This window comes from Eleutherodactylus coqui, chromosome 8 (genome assembly GCF_035609145.1).
Source record: "Eleutherodactylus coqui strain aEleCoq1 chromosome 8, aEleCoq1.hap1, whole genome shotgun sequence".
NCBI lineage: Eukaryota > Metazoa > Chordata > Amphibia > Anura > Eleutherodactylidae > Eleutherodactylus > Eleutherodactylus coqui.
In genome coordinates, this window is record NC_089844.1 from 169,084,797 (window position 1) to 169,098,315 (window position 13,519).

At 45.8% G+C, this 13,519-nt stretch overlaps 1 protein-coding gene across 1 annotated transcript; it reads right to left on the bottom strand.

Moving 5' to 3' along the window:
- Positions 1–728: 728 nt before the first annotated feature.
- LOC136577163 (sulfotransferase 1A1-like) lies at positions 729–5,681 on the bottom strand. Its single transcript, XM_066576940.1, has 8 exons — positions 5,603–5,681; positions 4,917–5,100; positions 4,682–4,807; positions 4,498–4,595; positions 3,277–3,403; positions 1,264–1,358; positions 997–1,177; positions 729–910 (listed from the first exon to the last, which is right to left on the bottom strand). Exons 2-8 carry the CDS (start codon positions 5,047–5,049, stop codon positions 804–806), a joined length of 867 nt encoding a protein of 288 aa, XP_066433037.1. The 5' UTR covers positions 5,050–5,100; positions 5,603–5,681; the 3' UTR covers positions 729–803.
- Positions 5,682–13,519: the final 7,838 nt, after the last annotated feature.

The window sequence follows — 13,519 nt, forward strand, 5'->3', positions numbered from 1 at the left end:
TGTTCAAGCTCCTTTGAAGAAGCACAAAGAATTGGGCAATATTGAGGACTACAGACCTGTAAACCCATTGAACATGTTTGGGATCTGCTGGAAATGGCTGTGAGGTCTGCTCTCAAGGCCCATTTTGACGAGATGAGTGTTAGGCAAACAATACCTGACACTCGTCCCCACAAATACTAGCTCCCGTGCACCTGCATGGGAGCTAGGATCGCTGACTCTCCTTGCGCTCCCCCATATCTCTCCATTGACTTAACATAGTGGCCGTTCAGTACTGAACGGCTGCTATTTACATTGAGCGATCAGCTCATCGTCCATTGTTTATGCTGCAGTGGGTATGGGGTGAGATAAGTATAAAGGATGTTCACCACCTTGTGGAATTTGTTCCCTGATGTCTGAGAGTCGTGATTGCCCAAAAGGGTGGACCAAACCATTATTGAGGAGGTGTTCCTAATGTAGGGATCATTCAGTGTATAAGATATCATTTATAATGAGAGGATAGTGATGTCACAAGTGTAAGATATAGTGGGGACAATAAATGTAAAATATGCCCCTTGGCCTGAACACTGGCCTCTGCACCACTTTTTTGTACATACCAACATTCCTGACTTGTAATGGATTGTGTATTATTAAGTGACAGTGTAATTTACACTTTATTTGTATGATCATCAAGTCACAAACACAATTAGGATATTGTCAAACATAATTAACATTTAACAGGTACAAGACAATTAGGGTTGTAAATGTATGAGGATCCTAAAAAGTTCTAAAAATGTATATGGGGGTATAAAGGTGATTTCATGCTCCTAGAAGCGGAAGGTCAGGTCGGTGTCAGACATCTCCTCCTTGTAATATTCATCAAATAACTCATTTTGAGCCACTGTGAAATGACTCTTCCAGTCTCCACAGGTTCCTGGAAGGAAGTACAAGATTTAGTGACTAGGATGGCAGACATAGATGTTACTGTAATAGACATCAGTGGGAGGTAAGCATTCATACCTTTCCTCATGAAGGGTGAGATGTTTTGGTCCATGATGGAGCTCGGGATGGTGCTGTAGTTGGCCATGGAGTTGTCTTTCATGGCTTTGAAGGTTGTACGCTTGTAGATCTTCTCCACAACATCCTCGGGTAGATCCTTCCCTATGTACTTCATCACTTTTCTGATTTCTCGCTTTGGGTCCTAAGGAGAAGTTTAGAAGTTCTGATTAGATCTCACAAGACGGCCACATTGGTATAAAGAAGCCTATTCTGACGTAATCTCCTTACCTCTAATATGTCCTCATAGAAGAGGTAGAGAATGTCTCTCTGGTGCCTTATTTTCCAAAAGTCCTTATTGTGAGCACCCCATGGTCCATAAGAAACTACAGAAGGCAAGGAAGACACATGTTAGGCTCACATGACGTTTTGTGAACACATACAACATACAATGTATGCACCTGGAATGCCCTTGGCATATACACCAAACATATCATCAGGCCCCCATTTACCCAATGGAGGCCAAAAGAGCATATGGGTAGCTGTTGGCCCTACACTCATTTGGCTGATAGGCATTTTGCTCGTCACCCCCGTACACATATATACTGGGATCGGGTGGGCATATGCTCTGAATGTAGAGCAGGGAGAAAGCAGCAGCCAGACACCCTCTGTCCTCCTACGGACCCCTCTGTCCTCCTCCAGACTCCTTGGTGCTGTAACCTGTCGTGGGTGGTGGTGTGACACGGCTTCAGCATGGTGTGGTGATGAGAAACAGGGGCAGAGGTTGCACATTATTTTTCTAAAATAATATCTATCCTGAATAGAGATCAGCGAGCATACTCGCTAAGGACAATTACTCGATCGAGCATTGTCCTTAGTGAGTACCTGCCCGCTCAGAAGAAAAGGTTCGGCTGCCGGCGCGGGTGACAGGTGAGTTGCTGCAGTGAGCAGGGGGGAGCAGATGGGGAGAGAGGGAAAGAGAGATCTCCCCTCCGTTTCTTCCTGCTCTCCCCTGCCGCCGGCAGCCGGACCTTTTCTTCTGAGCAGGCAGGTACTCGCTAAGGGCAATGCTCGATCGAGTAATTGCCCTCAACGAGTATGCTCGCTCATCTCTAATCCTGAACAGTTGTATAATAAACATAATTTAAAAGGTTTGGTCCGGTGTCGCCAGTAGAGCAAAATGTGATTTTTCCCAGCAAGAGAAACCAAATAATCTTGTGGATATGATACCTTTTAATGGTTAACAAAAATACATGATGTTACAGCGAGCTTTCCAACCTACTCAGGGTTCTGCTTTAGGCTTAAATGAAATAGATCTGAAGAGGCATGCATATTTTACACACATACTTATGACAAGGCACAGACATGGATGTGATTAATTTGCACTTAAAAGAATACTAGAACAGAAGTAAAACACCTTTAAATAGTCACTAATAAAGATGTGAAGGTTTTATGGTCCCCGAATTAGTGTTAGGGGGTCATCAGGTCAGGGTGTTATCTGTGCTATAGATTTCTCATACTTCCCAGTCACACATGAACCCTTTTGAGCAATTTAACCCTTTGTTGAAACTGTCAAAAGTTGTTATAAATTTATATTCCCGTGCCACTATGATTTGAAATTGCCCTTCAGTATCATAACCCTCATACGTTCTAGGTTGTGTCTGTGACTAGAAAAGTGCTCGACCACAGGTAATTCTGTCTTTCTCTGTTTAATCGTGTGGCAATAAGATCTCATCCTGGCTTTCAGTTTTTGTTCTGTTTCTCTTACATAAAGCTCCCAACAGGACATTTACTGCACAGGATCAGGTACACAACATCAGACGTGGAACATGTGAATATCCCGGGGATCTTATAGTCCTGCTGTGTGTTGGGGATCTGTATCCTGTCCGCGGTCCTTACATGTCAGCAGGTCTTGCAGCTCCTTACCTTGCAGGGATAAGTTCCTTTTTGTGTGTCAGTATAACTCTGCAGAGTGTCCATGTCCCAGAATGACATTACAGAATACACATGTACACAGGTAAGAGGATGTTTGTTCATGCCCCTGTTTGCCACTTTACTCTTATTCTCAGGAAGTTTGCGCCCATTCTGGGGGTAGAGTTTTGGATAAAAATTTGCACAAATGTAACTAATTTTGTGCAGTCCCCCCTTACACATGCTGTACTGCTTGTGAGGGGTCTTGGAAGCATTTAAAGAGGGCATTTAGAGGGTCCAATTGTTACTAGGCTATCTGTAAGATGTCAGAGTGTTTTCATGATGGTCTGTGCCCATAAATCAGCAGATAACGTATATAGATCCTATATGTACCTGTCCCTTTTATGAACTGGTGAAGAAATTCATCAAACGTCCCCGGATCTGGGTGGACAACGGCCATGCGGTAGAAATGATAATATGACACTAATGTATCCTTAGGATTTCGGGCCACATAAATAATCTGTGGAGGAGAGGATCACAAAAAGTTGGATAATCGAGAGTGAATAGAATCTACAGCGAGAGAAAGACCTGAAATGGTACAACATGAAGAAAGTGCAAGAGGGAGAGAAAGTCCAGTGATTGACCATACTCTACAGAAGACAGAAGGTTATATTGGGAGACGGACATATCGGTACTGCAAGAGACAGATGGAGAGAGATCATACATGTTGGGCCGAGCTCTACAGAAGGAGAACTAGACCCAGCCTTACAGAAAGCATGGGAGCCCTGAGAACAGAGCAATAATGGATCTAGCCAGGTAGAACGAGACATACACCTGTTTATATAGTAACGGCGAAGGATGTGCAGTGAAGGACCCCTTTATTAGGGTCCCCGAGCTGGATCTATCTTCCCACTGGTTCTTTCAAACTCCAATACAACGCTGGAGCTCCAACTAACGTGCGCAAACACACAACTCGCCATTCCTTAGCACAGATGGGCTAGAACAGCAGATGACCAGGTCCAGCGCCATTGTGTCTAAGACAGACAGAAAGGCGAGACTCTACGGGGCAAAAGAGCACAAAAATTGTATCGCTGAGCATCTCCTGGTCAGATGGATCCAGATTTCTGTTGCCCCGTGCTGATAGGAGGTCAGAATTTGGCGCAAGCAGCATGAATCGCTGACCCCTTCCTGTCAGGCTGGAGGAGGTGCAGTAATGGTACATGGCATGGTTTCTTGTCACACCCAGGTCGTCTGATACTTGTGGATGCACGTCACAATGGATTCCTGTGATTCTGAAGATCAAAGTTGATCTAACGTGCTACTAGATGGGGGTCTCTGATCAGTGGCTGTTTAGTAGATGGTCCCAATTAGAACAATAGAGAAGGACCTGATTCTACAGCAAGAGACGGACGAGAACCTTTAGAGTAACGAGAGGACCAAACCCTACAGCAAGGGAGGTAGACCTGGTTAGAGATAAGCCTGGGATAGGAAGCCGACTAGTGATATGAGACATAGTTGGAGTTAGCTTTATAGTAGCAGTGAAGTAGACAGGGCAGGAGATGGAAAATCAGTCGCTTGTCATCAGCCGTGATCCACGAAGAGCCACGTCAGTACCTTGCAGTTCTTCTCCCAAAAGCTCTCTGGCAGGAGGTGGACGGGTAAATGAGACTTGATAAATCGAGGAGGCTTCATTTCATTAAGTTGCTCAGCACCTAACGAAGAGGCAGGTTGTTATAACATATGGAGCATATATCATACAGGAGAGGTGTAACAAAAATACCCCATCTGCAGCACTTACCTGTTGGCATACCAGGGATGGCAAACTCCAGGAAGGGCACCCGCTCATATATGGCTCCACGTTGGCTTGTCTTAGTCTCTCCATCGTGCAGAACTAAATCCACAATCTCACTGATCCAAGTGGTACCTACCAAGGGTCAACATGGCATAGAATACTTAGACATGGGGAAAGAGGGCTTTCTGGGCACCTGCAGGGCGCAGGTGGGCTACAGGCACCACACCTTCCTTGCTCTCACCAGATTTGGGGTAGGTGTCTATCAGCAGGTCCCCTTCTTCAGCCTGGAAGTTCTTTACATTCTCCCAGTTGTCTGCAAAGTATCCGATGAGGGGCATATCACCCACCATTTTCAGAGGAAGGCGACTAGCCATGTCTGCAGATCTATCAGCCAGAGATTGGGGGTATAGGTTTCAGGTATCAGTCTGTATGGTGCAGCAAAGAAAGAGTTAACCAGAAGCAGCGCCAAACTTTTCTTATCTCATGCTTATCTTTCGTTACAAGATTTAGATTGTCCATCCTATATCATTCTTGGGAGGCATGCTCTAGTCACATCCAGAGCTGCATTCATAATTCTACCAGCTTCCTCTTCCACAATGCAGCTCTGGATGTGACTGCAGATATACATCTTACACACCTGTGCAGGTATCAACATGGGGCTCCTCAGAATTTAAGCCGTCTCTGCCTTCCCCTAGTTCCTTGTAGGACCAGATCCGCCCGTGGAAATGTTACAGCATGTAAAAGAATTATTCATGGCTTGTGAACAGTAATCCTCTATCTTTCCTACTGCTCTGCCTGTGACAGTTTCAGTCTCCACTGTAGTCCTAGCATTCTGTTCATGAACCAGGAGACCCTGGATGAACAGAGCTGTAGATCCCACCTTGATGAAGGATTGTTGTGCTATCCAGAAAAACCTATGGTGCCTACCTGGACGATGGCAGAGAGGACGGGCACAGCTTGGCACACCGGCTTCTAATACAGGAGGAGAGACATTGAGAAAAGAGATAGACAAGGGGGCGGGGTCTACTGTGATGCAATTACAGGTTGATACAAGATAGAAGATAAAGTTACCCCTCCTTCCATGGAACCTAGTCTAAAGGCACAAACAAGGTGAAAAGTGATGCGTTATGCAGTTGCATCACTTGGCTTAGATACACAAGTTAAGCAGACAGTATCACACAGGATAGGATTAGATACACGGCTCAGCAGACAGTATCACACATGTAGGATTAGATACACGGCTCAGCAGACAGTATCACACATGACAGGATTAGATATACAGTTTAGCAGACAGTATCACACATGACAGGATTAGATACATGGCTCGGCAGACAGTATCACCCATAATAGGATTAGATACACTGGCTGAGCAGACATGATCACACATGATAGAATGGGATACACGGCTCAGCAGACAGTAATAGACATTATAGGATTAGATACACAGACTAGGCAGACAGTATTACACATGTAGGATTAGATACATGGCTCAGCAGACAGTATTACACATGTAGGATTAGATACATGGCTCAGCAGACAGTATCACACATGATAGGATTAGGCACACAGCTCAGCAGACAGTATCACACATGATAGGATTAGATACACGGCTCAGCAGACAGTATCACACATGATAGGATTAGGTACACAGCTCAGCAGACAGTATCACATGATAGGATTGGATACACGGCTGAGCAGATAGTATCACACATGATAGGATTAGATACATGGTTTAGCAGACTGTATCAAACATGTAGGATTAGATACACCAGATTAGTATCACACAAGGTTTGGCAGCAGATGAAATGTAGAGCAATGTACACAAATGTTAGTCAACACTTTATAAACCTCCTTTGTCTGGCGGAGCCTGAATCTAGATCATGTATGTACTGCCACCTGCTGGTGGCACTCTAGGGTGTGCTTTCATTTGCTATTCTACGCTCATATGCACTTTCCTACAAGTGTGGTGGAGAGCAGTACAATAATGAGTGTCTGCAGGCAGCAGTGAAGCATGGTAGAGAGAGGTACAATAATAAGTGTCTGCAGGCAGCAGTGAAGCATGGTGAAGAGCGGTACAATAATGAGTGTCTACAGGCAGCAGTGAAGCATGGTGAAGAGCGGTACAATAATGAGTGTCTGCAGGCAGCAGTGAAGCACGGTGAAGAGCGGTACAATAATGAGTGTCTACAGGCAGCAGTGAAGCATGGTGAAGAGCGGTACAATAATAAGTGTCTGCAGGCAGCAGTGAAGCATGGTGAAGAGCGGTACAATAATGAGTGTCTACAGGCAGCAGTGAAGCATGGTGAAGAGCGGTACAATAATAAGTGTCTGCAGGCAGCAGTGAAGCATGGTGAAGAGCGGTACAATAATGAGTGTCTGCAGGCAGCAGTGTAGAATGCTGGAAAGCGGTACAATAATGAGCATCTGCTGGCAGCAATGAAGCATGGTGATGAGCAGTACAATAATGAATGTCCGCTGGCAGCAGTGAACTATGGGGAGAGCGGTACAATAATGAGTGTCTGCAGGCAGCAGTGAAGCATGGTGGAGAGCAGTACAATAATGAGTGTCTGCAGGCAGCAGGGAAGCATGGCAGAGACACGTACAATAATGAGTGTCTGCAGGCAGCAGTGAAGCATTGTGAAGAACGGTACAATAATGAGTGTCTGCAGGCAGCAGTGATGTATGGTGGAGAGCGGTAGAATAATGAGTGTCTGCAGGCAGCAGTGATGCATGGTGGAGAGCAGCACTATAATGAGGGGCTGCAGGCAGCAGTGAAGTATAGTGGAGAACAGTACAATAAAACAGTGTCTGTAGGCAAAAGCGCAGCATGGTGGAGAGCAGTACAATAATAAATGTCTGCAGGTAGCAGTAAAGCATTGTGGAGAGCTGTGGAATAATGAGTGTCTGCAGGCAGCCGGGAGGCATGGTGGAGAGCAGTATAATAATGAGTGACTGCAGGCAGCAGTGACGCATGAGGGAGAGCGGTACAATAATGAGAGTTTGCTGGCAGTGAAGTATCATGGAGACTGTTACAATAATGAATGTCTGCAGGCAGCACTAAAGCAAGATGAAGAGCGGAACATTAATGAGTATCTGTAGACAGCAGTGAAGCATGGGGGAGAGCGGTACAATAATAAGTGTATGCAAGCAACAGTGAATCGCAGTGAAGAGTGGTAAAATAATGAGTGAATAGGTAGCAGTGAAGCATAGTGGGGAGCGGTACAATAATGAGTGACCACATACAGCAGTGAAGTATAATGGAAAGCTAGACAATAACGAGTGTCTGCAGGCAGCAGTGAAGCATGGTGGAGAGTGACATTTTAATAAGTATCCATTAGCAGGGAAATATGGTGGAGAGAGGTAGAATAATGAGTGTCTACAGGTAGTAGTGAAGAATGGTGAAGAGCAATACCATAATGAATGTCTGTTGGTAGTGAAGTATGGCAAAAAGTGGTACAATAATGAGTGTCTGCAGTCAGCAGTAAAGCATGGTGGAGAGCAGTACAATAATGATTTTGTGCAAGTCGCAATGAAGAATGAAGAAGAGAGGTACAAAAATGAGTCTCTGTAGGTAACAGTGAAGTATGGTAGAGAGCGGTAGAATAATAAGTGTCTGCAGGCAGCAGTTGAGAGTGGTGGAGAGCAGTACAATAATCAGTGTCTGCAGGCAGCAGTAATGAAGCATGATGGAGAGCAGTACAATAATGAGTGTCTGCAGACAGCTGTGAAGCATGGGGGAGAGCAGTACAATAATGAGTGTCTGCAGGCAGCTGTGAAGCATGGTGGAGAGCTGTACAATAATGAGTGTCTGCAGGCAGCTGTGAAGCATGGTGGAGAGCGGTACAATAATGAGTGTCTGCAGGCAGCAGGGAAGCATGGTGGAGAGCGGTACAATAATGAGTGTCTGCAGGCAGCTGTGAAGCATGGTGGAGAGCGGTACAATAATGAGTGTCTGCAGGCAGCAGTGAAGCATGGTGAGGAGCAGTAAAATACTCAGTGTCTGCAGGTAGTGAAGTATGGTAGAGACCAGTACAATAATAAAAGTCCGCTAGCAGTGAAGTTTAATGGAGAGCAGTACAATAATGAATGTCTGCAGGCAGTAGTGAAGAATTGTTAAGAGCAGTGGAATAATATGTGTCTGCAGGCAGCAGTGAAGCATGATGGAGAGCAGTACAATAATGAGTGTCTGCAGGCAGCAGTGCAGCATGGTGGAGAGCAATACAATAATGAATGTCTGCAGGTAGCAGTGAAGCATGGTGTTGAGTGGTACAATAATGAGCGTCTGCAGAAAGTAGTGAAGCATTGTCCAAAACAGTACAGTAATGAGAGTCTGCAGGCAGTAGTGAAGCATGAGGTAGAGAGCTACAATAATGAGTGTCTGCAGGCAGCATTAAAGCAGGGTGGAGATTGGAACACTAATGGGTATCTGCAGGCAGCAGTGAAGCAAAGGGGAAAACGGTAGAATAATGAGTGTCTGCACGCAAAAGTGCAGCATGGTGGGGAGCAATACAATAATAAAGGTCTGCAGGTAGCAGGGAAGCATGGTGGAGAGCAGTACAACAATGAGTGTCTGCAGGCAGCAGTGAAGCATGGTGAAGACCGGTATAATAATGAGTGTCTGCAGGTAGTAGTAAAGCATGGTGGAGTGCGGTACAATAATGAGAGTCTGCAGGCAGTGAAGTATCATAGAGGCCGTTACAATAATTAGTGCCTGCAGGCAGCACAAAAACATGATGGCGAGCGGTACATTAATGAGTATGTGTAGGCAACAGTGAAGCGTGGTGGGGAGTGGTACAAAAGTGAGTGTATGCAAGCAGCAGTTTAGCTTGATGGAGAGCAGTACAATAATGAGTATCTGCAGGCAGCAGTGAAGCATGGTGGAGAGCGGTACATTGATGAGTATCTGTAGGCAGCAGTGAAGCATCGTGGAGAGCAGTAAAATAATGAGTGTCTGCTGGCAGCAGTGAAGCATGGTGGAGAGCGGTACATTAATGAGTATCTGTAGGCAGCAGTGAAGCATGGTGGAGAGCAGTAAAATAATGAGTGTCTGCTGGCAGCAGTGAAGCATGGTGGAGAGCGGTACAATAATGAGTGTCTGCAGGCAGCATTAAAGCATTGTGGAGAGCAGTACAATAATGCGTGTCTGCAGGCAGCAGTGAAGTATCATGCAGAGCTAGACAATAAGGAGTGTCTGCAGGTAGCAATGAAGCATGGTGGAGAATGGTACTATAATAAGCGTCCATTAGCAGGGAAATAGGGTGGACAATGAGTGTCTGCAGGCAGCAGTGAAGGATGGTGGAGGGTAGTACAATAATAAGTGTCTGAAGGCAGCAGTGAAGCATCGGGAGAGCAGTACAATAATGAGTGTCTGCTGGTAGTTGTGAAGAATGGTGGGGAGTTGTACAATAATGAATGTCTGCAGGCAGCAGTGAAGCATGGTGGAGAGCGGTACAATAATGAATGTCTGCAGCGAGCAGAGAAGCATGTTGGAAAGCTGTACAAGAATGCAAGCCTGCAGGCAGCAGTGAAGCCTGGTGAGGATCAGTACAATAATGAGCGTCTGCAGCCAGCAGAGAAGCATGTTAGAAAGCTGTAGAAGAATGCAAGCCTACAGGCAGCAGGGAAGCATGGTGGAGACTGGTACAATAATGAATGCCAGCAGTCAGCAGATGAGCATGGTCGAGAGCAGTAAACTAATGAGTGCCTGCAGATAGCACTGAAGCATGGTACAATAATGAGTGTTTGCAGGCAGCAGTGAAGCGTGATGGAGAGCAGTAAAATAATGAGTGTCTGCAGGCAGCAGTGAAGCATGGTGGAGAGCAGTACAATAATGAGTGACTGTAGGCAGCAGTGAAGCATAATGGAGAGCAGTACAATAATGAGTGTGTGCAGACAGCAGTGAAGCGTGATGGAGAGCAGAATAATAATGAGTGTCTGCAGACAGCAGAAAAGCATGGTGGAGATCGGTACAGAGATGAGTGACTGCAGGCAGCAGTGAAGCGTGATGGAGAGCAGTATAATAATGAGTGTCTGCAGGCATCAGGGAAGCATGGTGGAGAGCGGTACAATAATGAGTGTCTGCAGGCAGCAGTGAAGCGTGTTGGAGAGCTGTACAATAATGAGTGTCTGCAGGCAGCAGTGAAGCATGGGGGACAGCGGTACATAAATAATTGACTGTATGTAGCAGTCAAGGACTGTGTAGAGCGCTGCTATAATAAGTGTCTGCATGTAGTAGGAAAGCATTGTGGTGAGCGGTACAATAATAAGTGTCTGCATGTAGTAGTAAAGCATTGTGGTGAGCGGTACAATAGTAAGTGTCTGCAGGCAGCAGATAAGCATGATGGAGATCGGTGCAGTGATTAGTGACTGCAGACAGCAGTGAAACATGGTGAGTGGTACAATAATTAGTGAAAGCAGGTAGCAGTGAAGCCTGGCACAGAGCGGTAGAATAATAAGTGTCTGCAGGGAGTAAGGAAGCATGGTGGAGAGCGGTACAATAATCAGTGTCCGCAGGATGCAGTGATGTATGTAGAGAACAGTACAATAATAAGTGTTTGCAGGCAGCAGTAAAGAATGGTGAAGAGCGGCACGATAATACATGTCTGCAAGCAGAATTGAAGTTTGGTTTGTAATGGTACAATAATGAGTGTCTACAGTAAGAAGTGAAGCATGGGGGAGTGCAGTACAGTAATGAGTGCCTGCAGGCAGCAGTGAAGCATGGTGGGTATCTGTACGATAATGCATCTCTCCAGGCAACAGTTAAAGGGGTTGTCCCGCGCCGAAACAGGTTTTTTTTTTTTTCAATAGCCCCCCCGTTCGGCGCGAGACAAACCCGATGCAGGGATTAAAAAAAAAAAAACGGGTAGTACTTACCTGAATCCCCGCGCTCCGGTGACTTCTTACTTACCTTGTGAAGATGGCCGCCGGGATCTTCACCCTCGGTGGACCGCAGGTCTTCTGTGCGGTCCATTGCCGATTCCAGCCTCCTGATTGGCTGGAATCGGCACACGTGATGGGGCGGAGCTACGAGGAGCCGCTCTCTGGCACGAGCAGCCCCATTCAGAAGACAGAAGACCGGACTGCGCAAGCGCGTCTAATCGGGCGATTAGACGCTGAAGATTAGACGGCACCATGGAGACGGGGACGCTAGCAACGGAACAGGTAAGTGAATAACTTCTGTATGGCTCATAATTAATGCACGATGTACATTACAAAGTGCATTAATATGGCCATACAGAAGTGTATAGACCCACTTGCTTTCGCGGGACAACCCCTTTAAGCATGGTGCAGAGTGGTAAAATAATAAGTGTCTGCAGGCAGCAGTGAAGCATGGTGAAAAGTGGTACAATAATGAGTGTCTGCAGGAAGCAGTGAGACATGGTAGAGAGTGGTACAATAATGAGTGTCTGCAGGTAAAAGTTCAGCATTTTGGAGAGTATTACAATAATAAGTGTCTGCAGGTGGCAGCGAAGCATGGTGGAGAGTGGTACAATGATGTGTGTTTGCAGGCAACAGTGCAGAATGGTGGACAACAGTTTTGCAAAATCACCGCAGGCAGCATTAAATTATGGTTGAGAGCGGTACAATAACGTGAATTTGCAGTCAGCAGTGTAGGATTGTGGAGAGCGGTACAATAATGAGTGTCTGTAGGCAGCAGTGAAGCATAGTGGAGAGCAGAACAATAATGAGTGTCTGCAGACAGCAGTGAAGCATAGTGGAGAGCAGTACAATAATGAATGTTTTCAGACAGCAGTGAAGCATGGTGGAGAGCTGTACCACAATGAATACCTGCATGCAGTATTGAAGTGGGGTGGAGAGCTGACGAATAATCAGTGTTTGCAGGCAACAATAAAGCATGGTAGAGAGAGCAGTACAAAAATAAGTGTCTGCAGGTTGTAGTGAAGCATAGTGGGGAGTGATACAATAATAAATGTCTGGAGGTAGCATTGAAGTATTGTGGAGAGCAGTACAATAATGATTGTCTGCAGGCAGTAGTGAAGCATGGTGAAGAGTGGTACAATAATGAGTGTCTGCAGGCAGCAGTGAAGTATTGTGGAGAGCAGTACAATAATGAGTGTCTGCAGGCAGCAGTGAAGCATGGTGGGGAGCGGTACCATAATGTGTGTCTGCAGGCAGCAGTGGTGCATGGTGGAGAGTGGTACAATAATGAGTGTCTGCAGGCAGCAGTGAAGCATGGTGGGGAGCGGTACCATAATGTGTGTCTGCAGGCAGCAGTGGTGCATGGTGGAGAGTGGTATAATAATGAGTGTCTGCTGGCAGCAGTGAAGCATGATGGAGAGCGGTAAATAATGAGTATCTGCAGGCAGCAGTGAAGCATGGAGGAGAGTGGCACAGCAATGAGTGTCTGCAGGCTGCAATGAAACATGGTGGAAAGCAGTATACTAATGAGTGCCTATAGGCAGCAGTGAAGCATGGTGGATAGCTCTACAATAAATAGTGTCTGCAGGCAGAATTGAAGTATGATAGAGAGCTGTATAGTAATGCAGTAATGAGTGTCTGCATGCCGCAGTGATGCATGGAGAAGAGTGGCGCAATAATGAGTGTCTGCAGGAAACATTGTTGCATGGTGGAGAACAGTACAATAATGAGTGTCTGCAGGCAGCAGTGAAGCATGGTGGAGAGCGGAACAATAATGATTGTCTGCAGGCAGCAGTGTAGCATGGTGGAGAGTGCAGGCAGTACAATAATGAGTTGTAGTAGATGTTAGAGATTACACCTAATGAAATATGTTTGGTACGGTGTTAGCCAGTAGAGCAGAATATGATTGTTCCCAGTAAGACAAACCACGTAATCTTGTAGATATGATACATTTTAATTCTTAAC

What these genes read in the sequence shown, in the direction of transcription:
- LOC136577163 (XM_066576940.1), bottom strand. Translation starts at nt 5,049, where the DNA reads ATGGCTAGTCGCCTTCCTCTGAAAATGGTGGGTGATATGCCCCTCATC. An exon ending in AGACACCTACCCCAAATCTG is followed by an intron (nt 4,808 to 4,916) that starts GTGAGAGCAAGG and finishes GACCCTTGGTAG; the next exon opens with GTACCACTTGGATCAGTGAG. An exon ending in CATCCCTGGTATGCCAACAG is followed by an intron (nt 4,596 to 4,681) that starts GTAAGTGCTGCA and finishes CCTCTTCGTTAG; the next exon opens with GTGCTGAGCAACTTAATGAA.